The 12,865-nt window shown below is 32.5% G+C and overlaps 1 protein-coding gene across 5 annotated transcripts in view; it reads right to left on the minus strand.

Moving 5' to 3' along the window:
• Positions 1 to 1,643: 1,643 nt before the first annotated feature.
• Positions 1,644 to 12,865, minus strand: part of LOC137652356 (uncharacterized) — a 28,158-nt gene continuing 16,936 nt past the window's right edge. For all 5 annotated transcript variants that reach the window (XM_068385719.1, XM_068385717.1, XM_068385716.1 and 2 more), the window contains 3 exons: positions 12,707 to 12,852; positions 8,005 to 8,140; positions 1,644 to 2,489 (listed from right to left, as the gene is read on the minus strand). In XM_068385719.1, the coding sequence (XP_068241820.1) occupies positions 2,092 to 2,489; positions 8,005 to 8,140; positions 12,707 to 12,852 (680 nt within the window). In that variant the 3' untranslated portion in view covers positions 1,644 to 2,091. The remainder of the gene's footprint in view (positions 2,490 to 8,004; positions 8,141 to 12,706; positions 12,853 to 12,865) is intronic.

The raw sequence follows: 12,865 nt of genomic DNA on the forward strand, positions 1-12,865 counted from the left end.
TTGTTATTTCTGTTAGAGATCCAGAATGATATGCTTACAATATATGGGATCTTTCATCCGATTCTTGAAATTTTGTAGCATGATGGGGAAAACTGTTATCTAACAGTTCCGTTCATTTCATGATTTGAAAAAGCATTCCTGCTGTTTTATAGATCTTTTGGCGATGTGACATATGCGATCAAAACAGTCTATTTATTCACATTTCCAAATGTTAATGATAAAGTAAAAATTGTAGTTAAAAACAATTCTTCGAATGCAAATTATCTATAAGACCTACCTTTTGCAAGACACTAAACAATTATTTTATGAACTTGCAGATTTTTTAAGGATTTTAGGGATAAATACAGATCCATATTTTGACGCAAAAATTATAATTTTCTCTATGTAGGGCTCGAGGGTCATAAAATGAGCCTTAAGCCAGCTCATTCACAGGATTTTCATTCCTTGCCACACCTAAATCATCGTCATTATTCAAATTTGTATTCACAGCATATAGGAAGATCTTAATTATTGAAGATAAGTCATGGATCCCAGAAGCGAAACCAACGTAGGAATAAAATAAGAGGTAATAAGACCAGCCATAAAATATAATTAAGTTAAAACCTTACTACTCCTCCCCACAAGCTCAGCTTTCATTCCTTAATCATTTATCATTTATCGAAATCATTAAGATATACTGAATATATCCGACCGAATGAGGTAAATAAGGTCAAAATAGAAAGAGATAAATGGAGAGAGAAAAAGATAGGAATATGGGTATTTCAGCTAATCAAGTTATAAAAATTCCTAATGTACAAATCTCATTGTTAAAAGTAGAGTTTAAAGTAGACCTTTATCCAGATTGCCCATTTCTACCCACAAATGAGGTAGCAGTTTTAGTGGTTCCAGGTATCGCAAAAGTTTATCTAAAAGGTTACACAACCCCGGTAATATATTGTAACATAGGTATCTAACATGGTATTTTAGCATAAATACCAAGTACAAAAACTAAAGAACTTCAGCGGAAGGGAATATGTCCATTTCTGAAGAGAAAAGTATGGCAGCATACAATTAAATCGGGATCTTTATTTTGTTTTGGTTGTGAATACCATATTTATCATCTTTCTAATTATGTATCTTCTATTTCGCAGTAAACAATAGTAGAGCAAATATACTTAGTCAGCAATGATTTTATTCACAACTGAGCTATAAAAACAAAAAGGTTTTCACCCCCCCCCCAAAAAAAAAAAAAAAATATATATATATATATATATATATATATATATATATATATATATATATATATATATATATATATATATATATATATATATATATATATATATATATATATTCATGCTGGACGCAAAAAAAATCCTCTTAGGTTATCCAACTAATGCATTACAGCCTAAAAACAATTAATTATATATTCTAAATAAAAAGAAATGAGCTGAAAATTGATTACAAAATTCAACAACCGGTTATTTTAGTGAACTTACCATAGCATTCCATGTCTATACTGTTAAGCATCTGTCACACACAAAAAATAATTTACCTCTTATAATGAAGAACACCATTTATCATCAATCAATAACTCATGAAATCTGAAACGCATCCATCTATCAAAAAACTTATCACTAACTTATGGATAAAACATCTTGCTATACTTTGTGACAATTTATTATTAATCTCTTTGCAAAGATAAATAGAATACAAAACTTTATCAATAACATACACAGTATGTCCTGAAAGTAAGTTTCAAAATATAACAACTGTCATGCATAATGTCTTATCAATGTTACCAGTAAAATTAAACAAAATATATCAGGGATTAATAGATTATTTGTTTATATCTTTGAAAACAATAACTCAAAAGAAACCATACTAAAAATAATCACTTACGAACAGTAGTACTACAGACATGAACCTATATCAAAATGATATTAATACATGCAGGACTAATGATTATGGAAAAAGTTGGGTTTATGCGGCGTACTGCACAGCGTATGCAATATAATGTAAAATCCCAAATACTTGACTAGGCTTTAAACCTTGAACATAGAAAAAATGGCTCTTTTGCTTAAACATAAACTCACTCTTGAGTACTTCGAACTAACGATTTGCCATATCACGGCACACCTCTTCATAAGATGGGGGTTTGTCATCATCTGGGCAGACTGGGGGCTGGGGCTGGGAAGGATGAACATTCCAGCGAGATGCCCCTTCAATCTGACCAATTGAAGAAGAATCAATGATCTGAAAACCTGGAGGCAGTTGGCAGTTAGCTATTACCTGACCCCCTTGCAAGGAGGCAGGAGAAGTAATGACCTGAGCCCCCGGGAGAAACTGGCAAGTTGAACGTGTAGGGATTGGCATGATGTTTCCTCCTCCTCGTTGAGGAGTGTAAACGAGAGCAGAGTACTTTATTCGATCGGGATGATCTTGAGGGAGAGCATCATAATCTTGCTTGGCCTTTTGACAAAATTTAAAGCAGACTGCAAGTAAACCACCTGAAAGAAAAAAAAAATATTATTTAATACCTGTAAAATAATATGCAATGAGATACCTGTAAGACAAAAATATAACCAGATACATTTCAAGTTACCACTGATAGTAGATAATGGCTATCACAGAGGGTACACCAAGCTTTGCATGGTGTGTAAGTTCCACCACATTGACCCATTTCATCAAATTTTTTTTTTCATTAGTCTCTTAGTTGTTGATTATATCTTCCTTATTTAGTTTGTTTTCAAGTAGGAGCAGGCGTTTCTATTGTTTTAATTCTAATTTGTTTGGAGATATTGAGAAAAATCCAGGATCAGTGTGTCCTAAACTTTGCTAGTATCATCTTGTGTCTTGCAATATTTGTGGGCTACATTAGAGACCTTACAGTTACCTCCATACATTATGATATTCTATCATTCTTGGGAACTTTTATTTAAAAAGAAATAGTTATTCATCATTTTCAAATAGTATGCCTTTCTGAAGGCATGGGGCATGATAGTTCATATTAGGACTAATTACCCTGCCTCACATGAGTCCTGCTATGTTGTGGATGTCTCGAGATTCAAATCATAAAAGGTCGCTGCTGGCATAAAAACTTTTGTATGCGTTCCATCTATTGGAATCAAACCTTGGATGGCTCTATCTTCGTTCCTCTTCTTGTCACTATGGCTAGGGTATAAAGTGATAGAAATATCTCTTTCGCATTTGTTTGCTGATTACAGTGATCACCATAGGGAGTGGTTAAATGTTGTTTCTTCCACTGATCAACAAGGCTTAAGACTTTGCTTTGAGAATCAAGCTGTGAGCAAATTGTATGGAGAGCTACTTACAAGTGTGAGACGTATGATCATACCTTAATCTAGTTAGTCATTACGACTGAGCAGCCTGTCCCAGATGTGTCATACGCTTCAAAGATATTTATAAAAAGTATCAAGACGACTGGAATGACATTTAGTGTGATACTCTGCAGTTTGATTGGTAATAATTGTATATAGAGGCTGAATATGTTGTTCTCTTGAAGGGAAATCTGGTCAATATCATTAGGTAGTAGGTTTGCCAAGGCACCAGACACCCGTTGATATACTACCAATAGTGTTACTGGGTCCTTTGACTGGCCAGACATTACTACATTGGATCCTTCTCTCTCGTTACGGCACATTTTGTCTTTGCCTACACATACACAGAAAAGTCTGGCCTATTCTTTCCAAATTCTTCTATGTCCTCTTACAACTGACAACACTGAGATTACCAAACAATTCTTCATCGCTCAACGGGTTAACTACTGCAATGTAATTTTTCAGTGGCTACTTTCCGCTCGGTAAGAGTAGAAGAGTCTCTTTAGATAAGGTAAGCAGCTCTTCTAGGAGAAGAACACTCCAAAATCAAACTATTGTTCTCTATTCTTGGGTAGTGCTATAGCCTCTGTACCACGGCCTTTCACTGTCTTGGATTAGAGCTCTCCTGCTTGAGGTTACACTCGGGCGCGCTGTTCTATTTTATGTATCTTCGTATTCTTTTTTTTTTTTTTTTTTTTTTTTCAAGTTTTTATAGTTTACAAATGAAAGATGTAATTTGATGGTGTTACTGTTCTTAGAATATTATATTTTGATTGTTTACTACTTCTCTTGTAGTTTATCTATTTCCCTTTCCCTTTCCTCACTGTGATATCTTTTCCCTGTTGGAGCCCTTGGGCTTAAAGCATCTTGCTTTCCCAACTAGGGTTATACCTCAGCTTGTAATAATAATAATAATAATAATAATAATAATAATAATAATAATAATAATAATAATAATAATAATAATAATAATAATAATATCCTCTCACGTGTGTTAAACTACTGACTGAAGGACAAGCTCAGACTCAGAGATAGTTGTAAACCAGCTTATATGAAAAAAAAAAAAGCAACTACAAACTTTTAATCTTTGGAAAAGTAATCGATCAGATTATACTCATAATAACTACTGTATACTCAACTAAGAGCTGCCGCTCAAGGAGTTTATGTTTCAACTGAAATGGAATATAACTTGACCCTATAAGAAACCCTTTCTGATACAACCAAGAACCATAAAGGGTGTGCACCCTCAAACCTGCACTCTTGGGTGTAGAACTAACAGATGTCTATATCACTCACTATTCAAAGGAAAAGGTAAACCCTTTGGCCGATATGTTTAACTGTAAGCAGAGTCATAAGGAAATCGATCTTCCCAAGACACAGCTAACGTGTTAGACTTTTCGATCCTGCGAAATTAGAACACGCTTACCTGACCTTAATACTCAAAGATGAAAATTTTATTTTCTTTACTCTTGATTTCTTAGCTCCAAGGTTCTCTGTTATTTTTTGCAAGTTTGCAAGAAAATGTAAGTCTATGCACTTGCTGGAGAATTGGTAATGCTACTACATTGAGTAAATTTCTTTGTGGTAGTTCTAACCCGGCTGAATACCACCCATTTTTTATAACTCTCATATTATGCTGACTTTTTTTAAAGTCTTTTGGCAAATTGTCTATATAGGTAGGCATAAGTAATTATCTCTTCACTAGTTTGCAACTGGAATTTGTCTAAATCATTGGAGCATATGATGCCTTTCTTACAATTTCCAAGGATTTACAGAAATCCTTAAAGTGTGGTCAGACAGTTCATACGATTGATTTTGATTTTAGTGCCGCAGCTGGGAGTAGGTAAGCCCTTTCTTGATATCAATACTGAATTTTCAAGTAGTAGAATGGAGAAAGTATTTGTTGATGGCACCATATTAACTACAGAACTGCAACGTCTACTGCTCCTCAAGGTATTGCTCGGGCCCATTACTATTCGTACTATATATACATGCTAGATGCGTTTGCTTAAAAAAGAAGTTCATTGCATATGCAGATGATGTTACTTTCTTTGTATCAATTCACTCTCCCGAATATAGACCTATGGTAACTGAATCCATTAAAAGAGATCTAGTTAAACTAGTGTATAGTGGTAATTTTGGGACATGAAGTTGAACTCAAAACTCAAAGACAGTGTGATCGTATGTCGTCGGCAGTGGGTCCTGAATATCAAGACCTTTGCATTGACAATGTCTCTTTTACTATACATAACTTATTTGTTACTCATGATTGCAAATTTACTTTTGATGAGCGTTTCGGTAAGTTTCTTTTTAAATTGCAGAATAAATTGGCTTATTGAGAAAGTTTTTTATGATTTTCGATGATCAGTCTATCCTGAGGGATTGTTTCTTCTCTTTCATTCTACCTTGTCTCAAGTATTGCTTACCTCACTGGTATTTAGCTGCTGATTCTGATCTTAATATGTTGGATACAAACTTGCTGTCTATTAAATTCCTTAGTCCTGATCTGGATACCAATCTTTGGCACCGTCGTTCAGTTAGTCTTTTATGAATGTTGCCTTTTATTTTTATCATTACTCTGAGGGTCTTATACATTTACACCTCCCGAGACTTTATAATCCTGTACGTAGTACTAGGTACAAAGGCAATTCTAATGGTCATGCCTTCTCCACCATGGCAAAATACTTCACAGTATTCTAGAAGTTTTATTTCAGCTGTGACCCGATTGTGAACGATTTTTCTAAACTGGCGGTTGAATTGGAGGAACTTCTGATTTTAACAGTTTCTATAAATCCTTTTCTGTTTAATACGTTAAAAAAATGTATTGCAATGGTCTTACTGGTCACATAATATTCCATATCTGTAATACATTACTTTTATACAGTTTTTTGGCTAATTCAATATGTCCTTTCCTCAATTGGCTGCTTTGAGCTTGTGGTATTCTGCTTTTCCAATCAAGGCAATAGCTTTGTTAGTAAAAAAGAAAGATAATTAAAAACCTTAAAGCTATCAAAGTTTTCCATAAATTGGAAATAAGCGTTAGTGAAAAAAAAACAAATACTTTTAAATTCTTCCTTGAAGTAGGAATAAATAAAAAAAAAAATCCGTATATTAGAATAGACCAGCATTTTATTTTTCCTTATTCTAATTAAGACTACACCCGAGCTTCATCCCAAAACTAATACATGTTACCTATTTCTAACTTGGTGTGGTAAGGAATCCTAATTACATCTAAAAATCAGTACATAGAATAATGAAAATTATTTATTGAAACGAGCAAAGTATTAAACATCTTTTCAGTCCTCTTTTCGCGGTAATTTCTTACAGATCAATAGTAAAAGGTTGTATTTTCTATCTCCTAGAAATGCTGTCTTTTACTCTATAAACAGTGGATTCCCGTTTTATACTTTTTAGTGAGGCTGTATGTCTCCAATAAATTCAGGTGACACAGTTTGTTTCTATTCTATGACCTCAATCATATGTGGAAAAATTGTTAGAATTCAGAGTTAAAATGAGCTTACTTGATTATCAGCTATGAAAAAATTACCCAATTTCATTTAAATTATACGCTACATTGAGATAATCTGATTATAAAAACTTCCAGGTCCTAGATAATCCGATTATAAAAATGTACTCATGTTCAAAAACCTTTACCAGACGCACAGCTCGAACGCTCTGATGTCCCTATACCTTTCCTAACTGCTTATTACATCTGCAGTTTATACACTACCATATTTCTACCTATATTCTAAACATCTGAGTTTATTTGTTTTACATTGAAGCTGAATACACTTGTCCAAAGCAAAGATTTCAACTGCATTTGGCAATGAGTTAAAACAGTCATAATTAGCTATACATATCAGAGAAGTTCTCTCTTAAAAAATAAATCCAAATGTATATTAGATAGTTTTACTTATCAGTGACTATAATAGATACTGACTTATGAAATGAAGGGTGTCCCTTTTCCGATAGAGAAGTTTTTGAAGACGTCTTCTGTTATGGACAGGACTGTTCCAATTGTTTCAGTATACAATAATAGCGAGGAATATAAAGCAGGTAAAGCGAGGTGTTTTGCAAGTACAGCAATTCCTATATATGATATCCAAAATTATTGTATAATATGGTCATGTTTGAGTTTAAAAATATCAATTAGTGAAATATCTTAACTGTCATTTACCACTAAAAAAAACTGAGATTAGGATATAAAAAAAAAAAAAAAAAAAAAAAAAAAAAAAAATAGAGAAATCATGCGTGACCGGAGCGATACAAGTATTTTATTAAATGAATATATCTTTAATGGCAACACCAAGAAATCTGTGAAACTTTCAGACATTTAATCTCAGTATCTGTTCGGTATAAGCAAAGAAAATATTTACAGTAAATATAAACTGTTGATGGATTATATGAGCAATGAAGGTGGAGTGAAAGAGGGTAATAAATCAGAACTTCATCTGAACTAAGATGGGCTGATTATGATTGTCCTAAGATCAAAGATACACATCAGGGGAAAGAACAAAAAGGCAAATTCATGATAAACCACCAAGCATATTTGGTTCTTCCATTTATCCTGTCCACAAAAACCGAGGAAGGTCAAAGTAGACAAAATAGTGTGCGTGACTATACATTTATTATAGAGAAGTCTTGAGAAAATTTCTTTTATCATATAAAACTGAAGAAATCTCACCTCCAAGAAGCAGAAATAATATGCCAGTGAAGACGCTGATACCACTGCTTAGTGGAATTCCTATTAGTGTTAAAACACCACCGGTGACACCAAGGCATATGATACAGCTGGGTCCAATCTTAGTCCCATTATTCAACTGAAAAGAAAAGTAGTTAGTTAAGACACTTGGAAAATTTAATATAATTGTCACAATATTTTAAATGTATTAATTTTTGTACAAATGCCTATTTTCAAATACAGTACATAATTATATTTGTATGTTTCCTACTTTGTATATTGACATCAACAAAATGAATTAAAAGAGAATTCCCGTCGGCCGAGTTCACGTCAACAGATGACCCTGAATCAACAATTATCCATCCATGATCATTACTCGAGTGACGCTAAAATTAGACCGGCACTCCACTTACCTGTAATGGCATTTCATAGCTAAACAGAAGCTACAGCAATGCTGCTTAATGAAAATTGCCCGCCCTCTCTCTCTCTCTCTCTCTCTCTCTCTCTCTCTCTCTCTCTCTCTCTCTCTCTCTCTCTCTCTCTCTCTGCTAGTCATGTGCCAGAGGGGATATTTATTTTTCTATTCTTGTATTTCAAGTGAATAACAGGTAGCATGTACAAGGTCACGTCATTTCTCTACTATTTTCGTTTTATTGTTTAGATAGACGTGATGGGAGAGTTTTTAATGCTATCTTATTTGGTTCATATATATATATATATATATATATATATATATATATATATATATATATATATATATATATATATATATATATATATATATGTGTGTGTGTGTGTGTGTGTGTGTGTGTGTATGTGTGTGTGTGTGTGTGACAAATAGCATATTCCTTAACGTATTACCCTACATCCATATCTCAAGTCCTAAAAAGTTTTTTTTTCTTTTTGTTTATTTTCTTTTTTTTTTTTAACTTGAACAGCTATTGCTTTGTATAAGAAGACGGAAAGTATAGAGATTGCGTGGGTGACTTGAGAGTTGCGTGGGTAGAGGGAACTTTGTGGGAAGTTCGGAATTGTGTGGATGATCTGGGGTTTACGTTAAAATGGAATAGGGGCTGCGTGTGACGTAAAGGAACTTGGATGACGTCAATAAGTGGCGTTAACTGGTATGTATACGGCTATTGAATAAGGTGGGAGATGTAATAATTGTATGGAAAATCATGTGTGACAGAGTTATGGCTGTTTGAACAAAATGTGTGATGTACAGTCTGATATGTATACACGAAAAACTGAAACCTTGGGTGTTATACCCAATTAGAATGCTACTGACAAAGGATTTCTTTAATCAAGGATGGAGGTGTGGAATTGGCCTGTTCTCCATGTAGAAGTGGGAGAGATGGAATTGCGTCTTATTACCTAGTACTATGAGTTTGGGAGTTGTGGATACTGTGTGATAACAATGTGGTGAGAGTGGGGACTGTGAGTGACGTCAAAGCGGGATATGTTGGGGAGAATATTTGTAAAATTAAACGGGGACAGTGTAGGAATGTAGGAATTAAGTTTTGGAGATTCTACGAGGCACAAAGGTACAGCAGTACTACACTTGAAGGGCAATTTGCTACTTTGATCAACTGGAAGATTTGGAAATCGGTTTATGAAAGTAAGTCAATGGTGACAATATGCAACTGACGGAACACCTTGCAGTTGCACGAGGGAAAAAAAATAAATTCCTGCCTGGCGATCGTCGGACTGGGGTTCAAGTCATGCTCAAGCTCGAAAGATTTGTGTGGTGTCTGTAACCTCACCATCCTTATGAGCTTAGGACGATGGGGGGGGGGGGTCCTATAGGTGTACCTGCTGAGTCATCAGCAGACATTGCCTGGCCCTCTCGGGCCCTAGATTGGGTGGAGTGGGATTGGGTGCTCATCTTCGGTAAATATGATCAGTCTCTAAGGTCTTGACCTGCAATCTTGGGAACTATCACTGTTCCTTGCTTCTGCCAATCATGAGCGGCCTTCAAAAATATTTAAAGACAGCAAGATGAAAGACGGTAAGTGGAACCGTAGTAAAATAAAGGGATAAAAGATGAATGTACCTACTGAACATTAAGACGCTTCAGAAACCCATAAGAAAAGTTTATAGTGCACCTAATGGGGAGCAATGGAAACGGAAGATGTAAGTACCAATTTCCGAGCAACGGGAGGATATTATGTACTATACATGGATGCACATGATATGAGATCGTTGGTTAAAAGTAACATCCAGATGTAAGTTCTGGGGAAAAAATTATGTTAGGAAAGGGCAAGTGGTGGTTTTATAAACTGTGTAGAACTCTGTATTGCAATGATCTTTTCATTTCTTATAATATTTTTTAACCTCTGAAATTCTTATATAAGATTTCATGGCTAAAACTCGAGTATGTTGAATTGCACAAGAACAATCTTGCAAGATCACTTTGAAGGGTATATTCAAGCTTGCTGGTTTTGAGAGAGAGAGAGAGAGAGAGAGAGAGAGAGAGAGAGAGAGAGAGAGAGAGAGAGATTTTGACGCTTATGATTATATACAAATTCGAATAAAAATAAATCAGTAATATGTTTTTTTTTTTTCAGTTTTCTTGGATCATAGTTATCTGTATACTATGAAAGATGAATTTAGGTACACGTGGGAGCTAAGAGGTACAATATGAGATAAAACCAGCATATCCTTCTTTATGGTATGCACTGAAGGACACAATAAAGAAAATTTGCAAATTAGGCAATCTGATATTCTTCTGCGTATTGCTGTATCTGACATAACGCATGACTCTTTGTTCCAAAAAATAAATTTCAAACTCTCTCTTTCTTATATATATATATATATATATATATATATATATATATATATATATATATATATATATATATATATATATATATATATATATATATATATATATATGTATGTATATATATATATATATATATATATATATATATATATATATATTTATATATATATATATATATATATATATATATATATATATATATATATATATATATATATATATATATATGTTTGTATGTGTATATATATATATATATATATATATATATATATATATATATATATATATATATATATATATATATATATATAGATATGTATATATATATATATATATATATATATATATATATATATATATATATATATATATATATATATATGTATATATATATATATATATATATATATATATATATATATATATATATATATATATATATATATACATAAATATATACATATATTTATGTATATGTATATATATATATATATATATATATATATATATATATATATATATATATATATATATATATATATATATATATATATATATATATATACATATATATATATATGTGTGTGTGTGTGTGTGTGTGTATGGTATATGTTTTCATGGGTATAAGGTATATTAAAATTTGTATTGTATCTCACGGGTCTTGGAAAACTGTCTGGGCAAATAACAGCCTATCACTATAACTATTGGTAAACCCTTATGCTTATGTTATAAAGAATCTTGTTTGTTTTGCCAATGGCGTTTCTTTCTCAAGGCTACTTTATATGGACAAAACCTCATCGGCCACTTAACAGGAGTATTTTCCTAAAGCCACTTTTATTATTCAAATCATACTGCATGAACCAGCAAAGTAAGGCTACCAGCCTGAGTTGATATTCAACATGGAGCAACAATAGCAACAACAAACTTAGCAGTCAGGTGCCTAAATGGTCGGGCCAAAAATATAAGAGTTTTATATATTCTTCAATTTGTATATGTCGTGTAATCTTCGAAGCTCTTTAAACATCTAGCCTTATTGTTTATTTGTTATTGCTAATAAAAATCTTTAAAACATACATATAGAAAAATTATAAAAGGTCAAACTTAAACTGCCATATATAGCTCAATAAAAAAAAAAAAAAAAAAAAAAAAAAAAAAGTAGAAAAACTGGTTTTGCACAAATGCTAATGTCTGATCAGTCCGTGTTCATTAACTTCACAGTTAAGTATTATTTTTTTGGTGCTAAAACACAAACACAAAGATTAAATATAATATAAAGTTATGAGAAACATTTTCTTAAATAAATACATAACCTCTAAAACCTCACTGGCCGCACTCCCCATCAGGATGCAAAAACATGATTTACAAATGACGGCAAGAATTTCAAGGTTGGTGACGATGAGGCACAGAAACAGTTTTATTATTATTATTATTATTATTATTATTATTATTATTATTATTATTATTATTATTATTATTATTATTATTATTATTATTATTATTACTTGCTCAGCTGCAACCCTAGTCGGGAAATCAGAATGCTATAAGGTTGAGAGCTTCAACAGGGAAAGTAGCTCAATGAGGAAATTAAATAAGGAAACTGCAAGAAAAGTAATTACCAATTTGAAATAAATATTTCGAAAACAGCAATGCCATTAAAATGTATATCCATTATAATGAAATAATCCAAGATTCTGATAAAATACACATACACAGACACACACACACACGCACGCACATATATACAGTATATATATATATATATATATATATATATATATAATATATATATATATATATATATATATATATATATATATATATATATATATATATATATATATATATATATATATATATATATATATATATATATATATATACACATCAATGTTCAATACGATAAGGCTACGGCAATAATACCTTTAATCCCCTCCTAAGAAATGGGATACCTCGAGGGGCCAGAGTGCCATTTCCTACAACAACGGGCTGCTGTACGATGACTACGGCAGGTACTGGTTGTTGATGCTGTTGTTCCCGCTGCTGTCCAGCCGGCTGATATTCTGTTCCTGTGAAAATAGA

This window comes from Palaemon carinicauda, chromosome 13 (assembly GCF_036898095.1).
Source record: "Palaemon carinicauda isolate YSFRI2023 chromosome 13, ASM3689809v2, whole genome shotgun sequence".
NCBI classification, from domain to species: Eukaryota; Metazoa; Arthropoda; class Malacostraca; order Decapoda; family Palaemonidae; genus Palaemon; species Palaemon carinicauda.